We start from the raw sequence: 16,186 nt of genomic DNA, 5'->3' as shown, positions 1-16,186 counted from the left end.
GTGTTCTGTAAAAAAACGACATACATTTTGATATGAATAGCATATCCCATATCATGTATAACAATCGACCCACTGTCGGTATGATGTGCAAGGCATGCTCTAGACCAGGGGTCTCGAACTCAATTTACCTGGGGGCCACTGGAGCTAGGATCTGGGCAAGGCTGGGCCGCATCAGGTTTTCCAAAAAAAAAAAAAAAAAAAACGCATTCATTCAAAACAGAAAAATATATAAACTTTTTCAGTGCTTTGGTTCCGATTTTCTACAATAAAAGCTCTGATAAAACATTCCACTGTTCTCAAATATCTTACTTTTTATTTTTCTGCACAAAATAAGATGAAAAATAAATAAACAAATCAAGAATAAAGAAAATCAATCAATCAGTAATAAATAAATATAATAATAATAATAATAAAACGGCAAATAATAAAAACTTAAGAAACCACATATAGTTGGTGGGTAGACAAATTATTTTTTTCAGATTAAAATTAACAAAGCATTATTAGAGCCCTGTAGACATGACAAAACACGACTATAGTCACATTTATACTCTTTTTATTTACAACATATTGCGCAACTGCAGGGTCTTGAGACACATGCTAACTCGCAAACTAGAGCACTAGCGACCTAAACGGTAGCCTTCAAGTTATTTCCTTTAAACTTAAATAGCCAAAAACTTACCACTTCCACACGGATAGGGAGGATAACTATTAACAGTTATTTAACCTTTAACATGAACATTAATCAAACGTAATAATTTTTTCTGGGTACATGATACCATACAGCATCCATATCAAACTTGTGCGGGCCGCACTAACATTAAACTTTCATATCAAGGCGGGGGCCTCAAACTAGTGTCCTGCGGGCCACATTTGGCCCGCGGGCCGCGTGTTTGAGACCACTGCTCTAGACATTTTAATCACCTCCCACACCTCTCAAAGGAGGTCAAATTCAATTCTCCGGGATCTATTGCGGCTCAAATTCTACCTCATTTGAACGTGACCTGGCCCATAAACACCTGCCAAATCTGATAGGCTTTACTCTCTGCATGTTGTTCTCAATTACGTTCATTTTGAAACTAATATTTGACCTCTGTAAGCTCTTGACCCACTTATAATATAAAACCTAGATTCATATTTCGATTCTGGGTTTCACACGTCAAAGCATACAGCTGTAGAGTTAAAAGGCAAGGTGACGGGATTATAATTACGCAACTATGATCCGGTCAGCTACAAACTGAGTGGACTTGTACAGTAGGAGGTACAGTAGCTAGCCGCTAAACTGATTAGGATTTGATCTTAACCTTTAGTCGATCACATCAATCCAATTTTGACAATGACATAGCATCACATATCAGGGTTGCAACTAACGATTATTTTCACTGTGGCTTGGTGTTTCGATTAATCGAGTTATTGATTACGCCCAAACAGTGAGTGGTTTGGTTGGCAACTTATCAGTAAAGAGCCGATTCATGCAGTTATAAGCCTGTATTATTCCATAACCCTTGAGGTATTAGAGGTGCCACAATATTCTACAGTGCCCAAAGTCTAGCTATGATGCTAGAATATAAACGTGGTTGGGTAAGTCCTATTTGGAACACGTTATTTTGCGATTGCACACTGTATCCACTTGTAATATACAGTAATCCATCATTTATTGTGGTATAGGTGAATTCTGCAAAGGAAGATTCCTTATTTTCATTCATTCATTCATTCATTTTCTACCGCTTTTCCTCACAAGGGTCGCGGGGGTGCTGGAGCCTATCCCAGCTGTCTTCGGGCGTGAGGCGGGGTACACCCTGGACTGGTCGCCAGCCAATCACAGGGCACATATAGACAAACAACCATTCACACTCACATTCATACCTATGGACAATTTGGAGTGGCCAATTAACCTAGCATGTTTTTGGAATGTGGGAGGAAACCGGAGCAAACCCACGCATGCACGGGGAGAACATGCAAACTCCACACAGAGATGGCCGAGGGTGGAATTGAACCCTAGTTGTGAGGTCTGCATGCTAACCACTAGACCGCCGTGCCGCCGATTCCTTATTTTATTCTATTCTATTTATTGTATTATATCATTTTGTTCCTCGAACACCTCAGAGACATTGAATGTGTCAGATGCTGATGAACAGCGAGTGCGTCACAGGTGCAAAAGCTAACTATCTGTTCTCTCGCTTCCTCCTGTGGTTTTCCCCTCACATGGAGACCGGCATCCCCATGGGACTCCCGTGCTCACAGGAGTCCGTAAGAGGACACCTGCCTTTTTGTTTTGTTCCAGGGTCAAAATAGGCGAGGCAGGTGCGTCACAGATCTTTGGTTTCAGCTACTTTTTGTCGAACAGGACACAGAAGAAGAATGAATGAAAGAGGGTGGTGCAGCAAGGAAAGTTGTTTGCCTTTAAATTGAACGTTTTAAGCTGCGGCGAGAGCCATTGAAAAAGGAGGAGAGAGAAGCAGAGAGAGGTGTGTGCGTGCACAGTCTGCGGTCACAGATATCTGGATCTGGATGCTCGGCTGCAGACAAATAATCTTCCGTCTCAGATCCGCCATAAGATCGCATATACTGTATTGGAGAAGAGATGAAGACTGGCAAGAAATCGATTATAGGTAAGTGCACCTTTAATTTATTGTCTGTGTAATGGGATTGTCTTAGTAGAGTCAGGTGCAACCTCGAAGACACGGACGCACGCACCTTGAGACGAGCCCGGTCATGTTTACCTTGTACGTGAATCAGGTTACATAAGTAACGGCATTTCAAAGGCATTATCACACCTTTTTTTCTGTGCCCTCAAATTGTCCAGTTCCCTCAGTGCCACCCATATTTGTCACTCAAGGCCTGTTCTAAGACTGTAAAAAGAACCAATGATTTTGCTGTTACAGAGAACCCTGCTATATGTTTGCATAAGGGGCAGTTTGGTTTGAGCCCAGTGAACTCTGCCTGGCAACAAGTGGTCGCACAAATGTGCGATCGGACCTGTAAAAAGTCAAGGAGCTGGGAGAGAATACCGGAATAAGAAAGGTTACCAGCTACCGTTTAGATATAGTCATCCCTCATTTACCGCGGTTAATTGGTTCCAGATGATACGTCAGTGAATTTCCGCAAAATAGGATTCAATATTAATAAATTTAATATTTTGGTAGTTTGAGCATTGAAAACCTGTTTATGACTTTCTAAATATAGCATCTACACCCCCTATAGTCACCTTGACACTCCTTTGCTTACACTATATCACACAGGCTACAGGATCACTGCAAGGACATAAGAGACAGCCACAGCTGCTAGCAAGCTAACTAGTTAGCCTCTAATGTATTTATTCTAAATTTAAGAGAGAGTTTGAAACTGAGAGGGGAAGAAGGACAACGTAGGAAGGCAAAAATGTACCACTTCCACACTGAATGGGAGGAGAACTTTTTTTTCAATCATGTCTGACATGCAATGGCTGACTCCATGCAGTATTAATGGCAAAAATGTACCACTTCCACACTGAATGGGAGGAGAACTTTTTTTTTCAATCATGTCTGACATGCAATGGCTGACTCCATGCAGTATTAATGGCAAAAATGTACCACTTCCACACTGAATGGGAGGAGAACTTTTTTTTTTCAATCATGTCTGACATGCAATGGCTGATTCCATGCAGTGTTAAGGTACTGTAATGTAAGGTAATGTCTCATTAATGTAACATTAATAACGATTAGTGACTAGAATGCTACGTGTGACTTGTCTTTTCAATATTTTAAGCAAATAATAGGCCATAGTCAACAGCAATCATTTAATTATTTTTTAAACCCTGATGTCACGAGGGACGTCTGTAAAACAACTCTACTGAAACTCCACTTATTATATAATAAACCTATTTTTATCAGATTTTGGAGTTACCAAACAGTGAATCAGTCCTACCTAAAAGAGGAAATACAAAACACTAATTTCAAAACGTTCCCTGTGTACTGTGTATGAATGTAGAAATGCTTGATTTACTGGCCTTAGATCTGTTTCCATGGAAAAACAGTTCATCCCTTTCTAGAATGGCTCACAAAAGACTGGCATCGGATAACAAGATGGTTTGTTTTCTTCCAAAATACAAAGGGACCTCAGTTGTCAGATACCCCAGTTTGTATAATTCTGTTCATATTGAAATTTGACCTTGGTTATCGCACGCTGTCGTGGTTCCCGTACAATATCGCGCATAACAAACTTGTATTCTACCCTTGTGTCATGTTGAATGTTGATGTGGACGGATGATAATAGTGTACGGCTGCAAAGTAACCCACAATGGAGCCAAGGAAAGTTGCCAGTGCCAACATTTTGATGTTGTCAGCTGATTTTATGGCTTCTCATCTGATCTCAATGTTGCCCATTTATAAGCATTTTGAATTGCTTTGTGTATGTAAAACTATTTATTGTTCCATAAGTGTTTTTGGGTGTTTGGTTTTGGTTTAATTTGAATTACATTGCCTAATCTGGAGGTTGCATGGCGGTCGAGTGGTTAGCATGCACAGTTAGGAGACCTGAGTTCAATCCCACCCTCGGCCATCTCTGTGTGGAGTTTGCATGTTCTCCCCGTGCGTGTATGGGTTTTCTCCAGGTACTCCGGTTTCCTCCCACATTCGAAAAACATGCTAGGTTAATTGGCGACTCCAAATTGTCCATAGGTATAAATGTGAGTGTGAATGGTTGTTTGTCTATATGTGCCCTGTGATTGACTGGCCACCAGTCCAGGGTGTACCCCGCCTTCTTGCCCGAAGACAGCTGGGATAGGCCCCAGCACCCCCCGCGACCCTCGTGAGGATAAGCGGTAGAAAATGAATGAAAACTGTTTCAGTTTCCATTAGTTTGGGTTTCAAAAGGACACGCTCTGAACGGATTAATCAAGAAAAACATGGTGTCAAGAGTGCAACAAAACACAGCAAAAAACCACTACTAAAGCTACACTAATTTTTCCGACTTCTTGGTTCAAGTTATTATTCAGTTAAATTGTCACATTTTATCTGCTGTTTTCCGTTATGCTGGATTTATAAGGACATGAACCCTCAGATGATAACAAGCTGCATCGAAAGGGGGGGAAAATATGGCAATGGATGGCTATGCTGTATTTTTTTAAAGTGATGCATCATATGCGATGTGTGTCTAAAACATCAAATCAGAGACAAAACATCCCTATCCTTCATTATCTGGTAAAAGAAATCCCAGCAATGCTATTCTAGTCATGGCTCCAAGAGCCAAACAGGATTGGACTGGACCTCCAGCCTGTGCTTCTAGTTTAGCGTATGTGAGAGGGATGCAGACAGCAAGTGAGAAAAGAAAAGAAACGGGAATTTTAGCAGGCTAGTTCAGTCGTGACTGCGTGGGTGTGAAGCGGAGGCACACGATCGTTGCTGCACCATCCAAAACAGACGATTAAATTACCAACATGGTCATTAGCCAGCAGTCTTTCTGCTCAGCATGCAGTCGGGTTTGCCTGTGTGACTCATTCCTCTACCTTCTGCTGTCTCATAGCCGCAACACTGAGCAGCAGTACAGCAATCAATGCCAATAATTAAAGTCCAATTGCATAAGATTAATCTCAGCCTCTTATTAGAAAAAAAACTGCATGAGCAAGTGAATTGCACTAATGTCTCAATCAAAACAGGTTTATTATTATTAATTGGGTCCAAAACAGATTTTTCCTAAGAAAATAATGTAAATCTGTTCCAGACACCCAATAATATAAACAAAAAAAACATTTCGTAGAGAATAATAGCGTTTTTTAATGCGGAAAACAATGCAAAATAAAATAAAAATGCACATGCAGGTTGCTTTGCCCCCTCAATTTTTGACGAACTACAAAACATTTCGGACAATCTAGACCAGGGGTCTCAAACACGCGGCCCGCGGGCCAAATGTGGCCCCAGGACACTAGTTTGAGGCCCCGACCTTGATATGAAAGTTTAATGTTAGTGCGGCCCGCGCAAGTTTGATATGGATGCTGTATGGTATCATGTACCCAGAAAAAATTATTACATTTGATTAATGTTCATGTTAAAGGTTAAATAACTGTTAATAGTTATCCTCCCTATCCGTGTGGAAGTGGTAAGTTTTTGGCTATTTAAGTTTAAAGGAAATAACTTGAAGGCTACCGTTTAGGTCGCTAGCGCTCTAGTTTGCGAGTTAGCGTGTGTCACAAGACCCTGCAGTTGCGCAATATGTTGTAAATAAAAAAAGTATAAATGTGACTATAGTCATGTTTTGTCATGTCTACAGGGGCTCTAATAATGCTTTGTTAATTTGAATCTGAAAAAAATAATTTGTCTACCCACCAACTATATGTGGTTTCTTAAGTTTTTATTATTATTATTATTTTATTTATTTATTACTGATTGATTGATTTTCTTTATTCTTGATTTGTTTATTTATTTTTCATCTTATTTTGTGCAGAAAAATAAAAAGTAAGATATTTGAGAACAATGGAATGTTTTATCAGAGCTTTTCTTGTAGAAAATTGGAACCAAAGCGAAGTTTTAAAAAAAAAAATTGTTTTTAATAAATGCGTTTTTTTTTTGGAAAACCTGATGCAGCCCAGTCTCACCCAGACCCGAGCTCCAGTGGCCCCCAAGTAAATTGAGTTTGAGACCCCTGATCTAGACAGAGACAGACGTGATGATGATCACGTTATCACATGATGAGACGTTGTTAGTGCTTTTCTGTGATGCTGGGTGTTACTTTACGGGTGGTTACTACTGATTGTGTACACGACACCGTCATGGATGTACATACGTGTATGGAAAATCACTTTCTTCTTTCATAAAATGAGGGGAAACATCACAGTCACTCAGGCTGCACTGAGATAATTAACATCCCGGTGTGAGAGTTCAAGAGCTTTTTTACTAGCGCTGTCGGCAGGGGATTCTCATTATCCTTAACTGCTTGTCAGGAAGTGAGAGTCGGGCCTGACTTTCACGCATCAGTCACAAGATTGCAAAGGGTGGCAAAAAAAAAAAAAACAGGAGCAATTTTGTGACATGAGACATTTAACAGGATATGTCTCCTATAGCCTACCATAGAGATCAACCATTTAACTGGACAGCCCTCTGAAAACAATCCATGGCTTGTAACTGTGGTAGTATGGTTTATGGTAGTATCTTTATACCTTGACACTTTTACAGCATGGGAACAGGGCCTAAAAGCTCTGTAAAACTTCAGTTGTTGTTGGATTTCTTGTTAAATTGTATTTTTAGAATGTGACGAGAGCCACAAATGGCCCCACAGGCCGCATTTTGGACACCCCTGGAGTAAGATATCCTTATAAAGAGCTCTGCGTGTTCAGAGAAGGTGTCATATAGTAGTACTAGTCAATAGATTGGATCTGTAAGTCTTGTGTTTCCACCACAGGGTGTGGTGTGTAGGCGGGATGACCTCATAGCAACACAACAGCGTTTAACCGATGAATTTAACAAAGACAAAAAAGAACACGCCAGGGAGGAGTGCTGCAAGCGGACATTATTTCAACATTGAACATTCCTCTCTCTGTCGTAATCCACTATATGTTTCAGTGTATAATTGTGACTTAAAGTGCTTAAGTATGTGTAATGTATGTGTACCAAACTTTATTGTTACTGTAATGGTAATGGTTTTATTTCATTTGAACATGCATCAGATTACAATTGAATGCATCACATAACCAGTTCACAGTTCCACATGTCCAAAAGGAGTAGGAAGAAGCAAAGCTTATTAAATCCTACCCCTCCATCTGGTACTTTTACAATCAGTAACTGTTACATTTGTTCACTTCCTGCTTTCCTAACATATTTTAAGGGGTTTTTTTTGGGGGGGGGGGGGGGGCGGGTTTTAATTTTTTAACTTTTTAAATTTTTTGTCCCGTACCGAAGTACGGGACAAAACAGTACATTATGACATAATGGGTACCATAGTAAGTGTCAATATAGTGATATATATAGCACATCATGACTGGTTCAAGACTCTTCATCCTTGTATTTAGCAAACATCAACTGCTTGTATTGTTTCTTGAATTGGCTCATGGTTGTGCATTGTTTGAGGTCCTTACTCAATCCATTCCATAGTTTGATTCCACATACTGAAATGCTATGGCTTTTTAACGTAGTCCTAGCATAGAAGTGTTTCAAATGTAGTTCTTCCCTGAGATCATATTTCTCCTCTCTTGTAGAGAAGTACTGGATTACATTTTTAGGTAATTTTTAGCTGTTGGAAGATGAACTATATTAGCAAGTTGAAGTATTTGTGATTTTACAAATAAGGAGTTAGTATGTTCTCTGTAGGCGGCATTATGAATTATCCTTACTGACCTTTTTTGCAGTACATTTAGCGAGTGAAGATTGCTTTTATAGTTACTACACCACTGTCAGTAAGCAATTAATGTACGTATATATCTAATGTATATCTACGTCCTTCACAAAGGGAAATACCACTTTAACAGCCACAAACAATGCCAACGGTAAACAGAAGAGTTGCGTTAGTCTTAGCGTACGACAACAACGATGAGAACATGACACAAGTGAATAATTCAGATAAATGAGGCGAGAAAAGCCTGGGAGGAGAGCTGGTGTCATGCAATCAGATCTGACGTGTTTCTTTTGTGTAAACCGATCTGAGTGTTTACTCAGGTAACTTGCCTTTCAGCTCCACTGCACCTGCAAGTTTCGGCGGTTTGTGCCTATTTGTGCTGAAAAGTGAGGTTTACTTCCTGTTTCCACGATGCACGACGTCTAACTGCCGTTTAAGTATAATGCATGACTGCAGGCAATAATAACAAAAAAAACAAACAAACAAGGAAATATAAAACTGAAAATGGGTTCTCCTCTGGTAGAACACAGACACATCACTCACTGGGTTGTTTGCAATGCAGATCTGTCATTGCATTCAAGCATGGCATTTGCATAATGGCACACTTATGTAACTTACAAGGTTAGTGGACCACATCCACAACAGCTGGACTACCTTGGCTTAGAGCGGGCATGGCGTCATCTGTGATTTCTCAGAATTTATGTAAGTCCTCCTATAGCAATGTCACCTTGACCCCATGGAAGGTATTGAATAAATAGCACACAGTTTTTGTGCACATGGGTTAGAAACTGAAGTGTAATAAGTGAGGGATTTCACATTAATCTAAGTCTTTTGCCTGCCTTTGTTTTGCACCGCGATGGCATAATTCAGTTGGAGGCTCCCATTGAAAGAAATGAGAATCCTCACACTCCCACGTCTTCCTCCTACTCTTCATCCTCCTCCTCCTCCTCTGCAGTGAGCTCGTCATCACCAATCTCCTGCAGCCAAGATATGGGTGCAGAGGAATCCCGTGACGTCGCGCCCATTCGGTTACTAAGGGCGACGCCGGTGACGTCAATGGGCGTCACCACAGGCGGTAACCACGTGCTTTGTATAAAAAGTGACTGGCTGGCGTCGGCCAGTCAGAGCAGAGCGCGGTCAGTTGAGCTCCGCGTGCGTCATTGGAACAACACGAGTCAATCGTTCGAGCTTGAGGAAATACTTTTTGTTTTATTATTATTATTTTATTACTACTTGTTGTGGGTCTCAACATGGCTGTAACTGAAGCTGGATGCGATCTAACGTACTGCAAAATGAGGGGAATTGTTGCTGTTCTCACCGGTGAGCGACCCGTATTGTAATTTATGTCTTTATTTATTTTTAATTCGCCTATTTATTCATGCTAATCAAATGCTAATATCGCATGTGTGCTTATGATTATAGAACACGTGTAGCCGACTGCGTTTCAGTTTTTCATTTAAAGCATAATTACGCGTATAGCCGTCAAATGTAGTGTTTATCCATCCTAAGACTTTTGAATGGAAACTGATTTACTGCTGTCTGAATGAGTGACCCGAGCGGTTGCGTAACCTATAAGCCCGCAGCATTAAGAGGGTCGTGCAACAGCGCAAATCTGTCCTATAACAGGATATTTTGACCTAGCACATAACATGGTGTGTTTTTTTACTTGTCCTGATAAAGGAGGAAAATGTTATTTACTGCATGTGTATGTATATGTTAGTCTATGGCATACAGTCATTTATTAGGGTCACTGTTGATTGACAGACATCATTTAACAATATTTTGATTACAGTGATTGCGGTTTGAACCATACTGTATACTACTGAGTGCTCTTTAAGCTTATTTTAAACTGTATTACAAACCATAACAACAATATAAACAGTGTTAAATGAATGCCTATATTAAGTGACCAGCAAGAATGTTCGATTTCCACCAACTTCAATGCCTCCTCTCCTCTTTTTTCAGCTTTCATCAAGGAAAGAAAAATGGGTTTGAATGATTTCATACAGAAGTTGGTGTCCACGCCTCATATCTGTCAGCAGTGAGTACACCCATTTTTGGTTTTGGATAGAAATGAGAATTAAATATAATAAGAGTCAATTAGGCATCCATCAGACTACTCGCCCATTCCAATCATTGGACAATCTAATTTGCCACCTGAGAACATTCTGTGAAAAGCTTAATCTGGGTTCAAGAAGCCAGGGTAAGAATAGGTCTTTCATGATGAGCGCTTAGCAATCTCGCCACTGTGCCTAATCACCTTTACAGAAAATCCCGGGTGTCCCCTTTAGTAAACCAGTAATTCAATTGTAACGTCATATGTTTTGGGTTATCACTGTATCCTGAGTTAGCGGCTGATTAAGGGTCTAATATTGTAAAGAATAAACATGCAGCATCTGTGTCCTCCAAATGATCTCAAAGGGGCCACATGAGTCTGCACAGAGCTGCCTTGTCATGGGTCATCCGCTTAAGCTTTTTCTCAGACAGGTTAACACAGATGAACCACGCGTAAACTCGACCTGTCTGGATGTTTCAGACAGTCGAATCACACCACAGCAAATGAAGATTAAAATGTAACCATCTTGTCTGTTTGCAGTGTTGAAGTCAACAACTTCCTGAAGATTGATGAGAATCAGAACGAAGAGGTTGAAAATAATCTGCTTCCTGAAAGAACGGTAAGCGGGGATGGATGGATTTTTTAGCTCTGAAAATACAACAACAACAAAAATCGGGAGGCAAAAGCCAAATTATTGCACAAATATTTTCATATTTAGAGCACAGAACATCTGTTTACAACCTTCTCAATCTATACTTTTAAACATTAGAGCCCTCTACACATGAAATAACAACTCTATACTATAGCCGTTTAAGACGATGTTGCAATAAATGTGTTTGAGATGTGGGAGGACAGGAAGTGATATCGTTGGTTCACAGTTGAGTGTTTTTATTATAATTATTATTATGTTGATTAGTATGTTATTGTTATTATTGAGCCTGTTTTGAGATCATTCAAAGCTACCATAAAAGCCTGTTGTTCCAACGATCAAGTCTGGTGCTTGTGTGTCTCACCGAACATTACAGTAACATTACTGACACCTAGCGACCAGTGTAGAACACTATATATTAGCAACGTCTTTGGCTGTGTCTTTGAATGCCTTATATTTGTAAATACGCATATGTATTGACTAATAATGGGTTGTATTCAATGACAAAAGAGTGATTTATTCAATATTATATTTCTAAAAAAAGCATAATCAAGTAAAGCCGTGAAATTGGAAGAGCAAAGTAGATGATTGTACATATCGTTACATGCAGTCTACTCACGTGTTTCTCCATTCCTGTCTTTCAGATGTTCCTAAATTCGCAAACTTCACTGGCTGAGGACACTCAGTAAGTATCCACATATTTATTTCACAGCAATAACCACTAACTTGACAAAAAATTATCCTAAATCATATTTACCGTGCCTCTGCAGGATCAAACCATGTGACTTTGACTACCTCAAGATCATCGGCAAAGGCAGCTTTGGAAAGGTGAGTCTTTCTTGTGTGATGTTTATTTATAGTAGTTTCCCTGTGTTCTTGTACTAACGTACATTTGCTTGGACGCAGGTTCTGCTAGCACGACACAAGGAGTCCACTAAATATTATGCAGTCAAAGTGCTACAGAAGAAAATTATCCTCAAGAAGAAAGAGGTATGATTTGATAAGCCTCAAGAACAAGCAGTTATGGTTGTAGTAATATTAAATAAAACACCATAATAAAATTCCTTCTATCTTCCGTGCAGCAAAAGCATATCATGGCAGAACGTAGTGTCCTCATGAAAAACATCAAGCATCCCTTCCTGGTGGGGCTACACTACTCCTTCCAGACGACTGACAAGCTTTACTTTGTACTTGACTACGTTAATGGCGGAGAGGTACTTCAAACACTCTCTCAAATCGCTATTGGCTATGAAAATCTGTAGATGTTAATAGTTACATTTGGTCTTTGTAGCTCTTCTACCATCTTCAGAGAGAGAGGATCTTCTTGGAGCCCCGAGCCAGATTTTATGCTGCTGAAATTGCAAGTGCACTTGGCTACCTCCACTCCCTACACATTGTGTACAGGTAATAATAAAGATGAATGAACTTACACTGCCCCCTAGTGGACAGTTGCTGTATATTAGCTGGGATCCTTTTTTTTTTTTTGGTTTGTTTATCATGTCTGCTTTTTCTTCACAGGGACTTGAAGCCTGAGAACATCCTGTTAGACTCACAAGGCCACATTGTCCTAACCGACTTTGGTCTCTGCAAAGAGGGACTTGAACCCAATGGCACGACAACAACATTCTGCGGAACGCCTGAGGTATAAATTTAAATACACAGTACATTCGCTACCTGTGCACACACATGACTAATATTTAGGTGTCTTTTCACAGTATCTGGCTCCTGAGGTTCTCCAGAAGCAAGCCTATGACCGTACAGTTGACTGGTGGTGTCTGGGATCTGTGCTGTATGAAATGCTCTATGGACTCGTACGTACCATCTGAACATCTATATAAGCTCCCAATTGCTTGTTTGTGCATTAATTGGATACTTTTGCATCACACAGCCCCCGTTCTACAGTCGCAACACAGCTGAGATGTACAACAACATCCTGCATAAGGCTCCTGTACTCAAACCCAACGTGTCAAATGCAGGCAGGGAGCTGCTGGAGGGTCTCCTGCAGAAGGATCGCACCAAGAGGCTGGGAGTGAAGGATGATTTTGTAAGTGCACAAAGTTAAGACTACATCTTATTCGAAATTCACTAAGGACCTGAAATAATACATGGATGTGTTTTTTTTTTTGCAGTTGGAAATGAAGTATCACTCCTTCTTCACGCCAATCAACTGGGACGACTTGATGGCCAAGAAGATCACACCACCTTTCATCCCTTCAGTGGTATGTTCAGTATCATCATTAAGAGCAGGGGTCTCAAACTCAATTTACCTGGGGGCCACTGGAGCTAGGGTCTGGGCAAGGCTGGGCCGCATCAGGTTTTCCAAAAAAAACGTATTTATTAAAAACAGAAAAATATACAAACTTTTTCAGTGCTTTGGTTCCGATTTTCTACAATAAAAGCTCTGATAAAATATTCCACTGTTCTCAAATATCTTAATTTTTATTTTTCCGCACAAAATAAGATGAAAAATAAATAAACAAATCAAGAATAAAGAAAATCAATCAGTAATAAATAAATAAATATAATAATAATAATAAAACGGCAAATAATAAAAACTTAAGAAACCACATATAGTTGGTGGGTAGACAAATTATTTTTTTCAGATTAAAATTAACAAAGCATTATTAGAGCCCTGTAGACATGACGAAACACGACTATAGTCACATTTATACTTTTTTTATTTACAACATATTGCTAACATAACATAACACAACATATTGCTAGTTTTGCTAACTCGCAAAACTAGAGAGCTAGCGACCTAAACGGTAGCCTTCAAGTTATTTCCTTTAAACTTAAATAGCCAAAAACTTACCACTTCCACACGGATAGGGAGGATAACTATTAACAGTTATTTAACCTTTAACATGAACATTAATCAAACGTAATAATTTTTTCTGGGTACATGATACCATACAGCATCCATATCAAACTTGCGCGGGCCGCACTAACATTAAACTTTCATATCAAGGCGGGGGCCTCAAACTAGTGTCACATTTGGCCCGCGGGTTGCATGTTTGAGACCCCTGATTAAGAGCTTATGATCTTAAACAGTTAAGGGAAAATGGAGTGCATTCAGGGCAGCGCCAGTAACATAATATATGTATTTTGGCATAACACAAGATCAGTGAACGAATATTAATTGATTTTGCAGAGTGGTCCCACAGACTTGCGGCACTTTGACCCAGAGTTCACCCACCTGCCGGTGTCCTCCTCTCTGTGCAACGACACCCTGACGGTGACCAGCAGTGTCAAAGAAGCAGCGGGAGCATTCCCAGGCTTTTCCTACGGGCCTCCAGAAGACCATTCCTTTATGTGAATACCAGTATACACACCTGATCTTTTTTCTCCCAGAAACTACAGAAAAGCTCTGGATTGAGAGTCTTATTTTGGACACACTGCTGAAAGAGTCAAATCTTGAAGGATCTTGTACTCATGTACCGATTAGACTCTCGTGTTACATCACTTGGCTTTACCATCGAAAAGTGACTCCGTGTGCCAAGTACTGACGCCCTCTGGGGGTCGCTTAGCATCACTCACTGGTGGCTGGACCTTACTTACAGCAAGGATGTGACACAAAGAGAAGTGCCTGAGGCTTAAAAAAAAAAAAAAGCAATTTGGACGGCACCTGCAAGAGTCATCTTTTTCAAATACTGTTCCACTCGGCTTTCGGCAGGGGCCGTTGAGGGTGAGGCCTTCATTCCACGTTTGCATATATTCATAATGCAATTTCATGTCATGTCAATGCTTTATTGCACGTACGGAAACATGGGTCAAAAAAAAAAGGTGACTGGTAAGGATCAGATTATATCTTTACTTTGGACCAATTGTAACTTTTAACGTAACACTTTTTATCATTTCATCAACATCACTGTTTACCTGTTGAAATATACAATATATAGATTAATGTCTCCCAGTGCATATAGAAATATATTTAATTAAAATGTTATTGACTTAAGTCCTTTTCTGAGAGTTTTAATCTGTATATCTAATTTATTTTCATGATCAACCAGCAATAACATGTTTAAACGGTGTATATCAATCATCTTCATTAGAATGTTTTAGAGTGAACATTCCAGGCAAACTAGATACGTTACAGATGTCTTTGTATTTACTGTATGCATCACGTAGAGAACTGTGAATGTTTTGTGCCTGTCCAAGGCGGCCTGACCCATGTATACTGTTTGTACACTACATATCTATTTTCCATTACCTGTTGTTCCCTCCTTTTAGAGAATCTTTATTTATATAAGTGCTTCATTAACTTGACTAAGAACAACTAGATGGAGGAGGCTTTGGCAGTATAGCCGCAAGCCTTCTGCATCACAGTTCTTAAATGTGCAATAAAATCATAGAGGAATTATCGATGGATCTTCCAGCAGAATGGGAATAGTAATGTATGTAACCTGATGCATTACTGTATTGAAAATGGATGATTTATTGTTTGTAGATATATTCAAAACGGATGCATGTAAAAGGTGCATTTTCAAGCCTGCTGAAAAAAAAAGCACCCACCGCACTGTTGTACATCATTTTCTTCCATATTTGGAAGCGTTATATATATATTTTTCTCTCTTTTGTATTTCTATATGTATTTATTTTCTTGTCATTGCTACTGGATGAAGAAAATAATTGACATGAATTAAATGTAACCTAAAAAATTCTAAATAAAATCTCTTAACTAGAAGCCACTGTTGTCATTGCGCTACAAACTTCAGATAGGTACAGTACAGGTGCATTCAAAATTAATTACACTCACTTTCCAATATGTTTAAACTTCCAGTAGACAGCCAATTTCATACAAAAATATTGTTTTATATAAATTAATCACAATGAATGAAAGCATATTGCCGTGTGCATGTGTGTCACTCTATGTGTTGGTTTCAGCACCTTGATGGCTTGGCGCCATAGAACAACAGCATGAACAGAGTGAGAGTAGCATTGAGAAACAATGCAAGGTAACGTAGTAGAAATTAAATGAGTAGATCGTAATATATTTTTATGTCATTTTTTATATATTTATTGTGCTTTTCTGATAAGTTCAGTTAGAATATCTCCTTGTCTCGTAAACCGAGTGTCTCATGGGTTACATGAGACACTACTAATAACTAATAACACAAAGCTGTCTTGACTTACCTTTTTGTTCCGTGAAGGATGTGAAATACCAAATATGAAGAAGGTCC

The 16,186-nt window shown here is 39.5% G+C and overlaps 1 protein-coding gene across 2 annotated transcripts; it reads left to right on the top strand.

Annotated features, from left to right (window-relative positions):
* Positions 1–2,343: 2,343 nt before the first annotated feature.
* On the top strand, positions 2,344–15,690 carry si:ch211-195b13.1 (STKc_SGK domain-containing protein). 2 transcript variants are annotated; one of them, XM_058046638.1, is made up of 13 exons: positions 2,344–2,609; positions 10,267–10,342; positions 10,898–10,976; positions 11,651–11,691; positions 11,777–11,834; positions 11,913–11,996; positions 12,089–12,220; positions 12,298–12,410; positions 12,525–12,648; positions 12,722–12,817; positions 12,895–13,050; positions 13,136–13,225; positions 14,158–15,690. In XM_058046638.1, exons 1-13 carry the CDS (start codon positions 2,582–2,584, stop codon positions 14,320–14,322), a joined length of 1,242 nt encoding a protein of 413 aa, XP_057902621.1. In that variant the 5' UTR covers positions 2,344–2,581; the 3' UTR covers positions 14,323–15,690. The 2 variants fall into 2 exon arrangements, with proteins under 2 accessions (XP_057902621.1, XP_057902620.1); XM_058046637.1 differs by lacking the exon at positions 2,344–2,609 and adding an exon at positions 9,413–9,621.
* The last annotated feature ends 496 nt before the right edge of the window (positions 15,691–16,186 follow it).

Source organism: Doryrhamphus excisus, chromosome 14 (genome assembly GCF_030265055.1).
Source record: "Doryrhamphus excisus isolate RoL2022-K1 chromosome 14, RoL_Dexc_1.0, whole genome shotgun sequence".
Classification (NCBI taxonomy): Eukaryota; Metazoa; Chordata; class Actinopteri; order Syngnathiformes; family Syngnathidae; genus Doryrhamphus; species Doryrhamphus excisus.
Note: the sequence above shows the minus strand (reverse complement) of the source record. Positions and strands in the feature narration are given on the sequence as shown.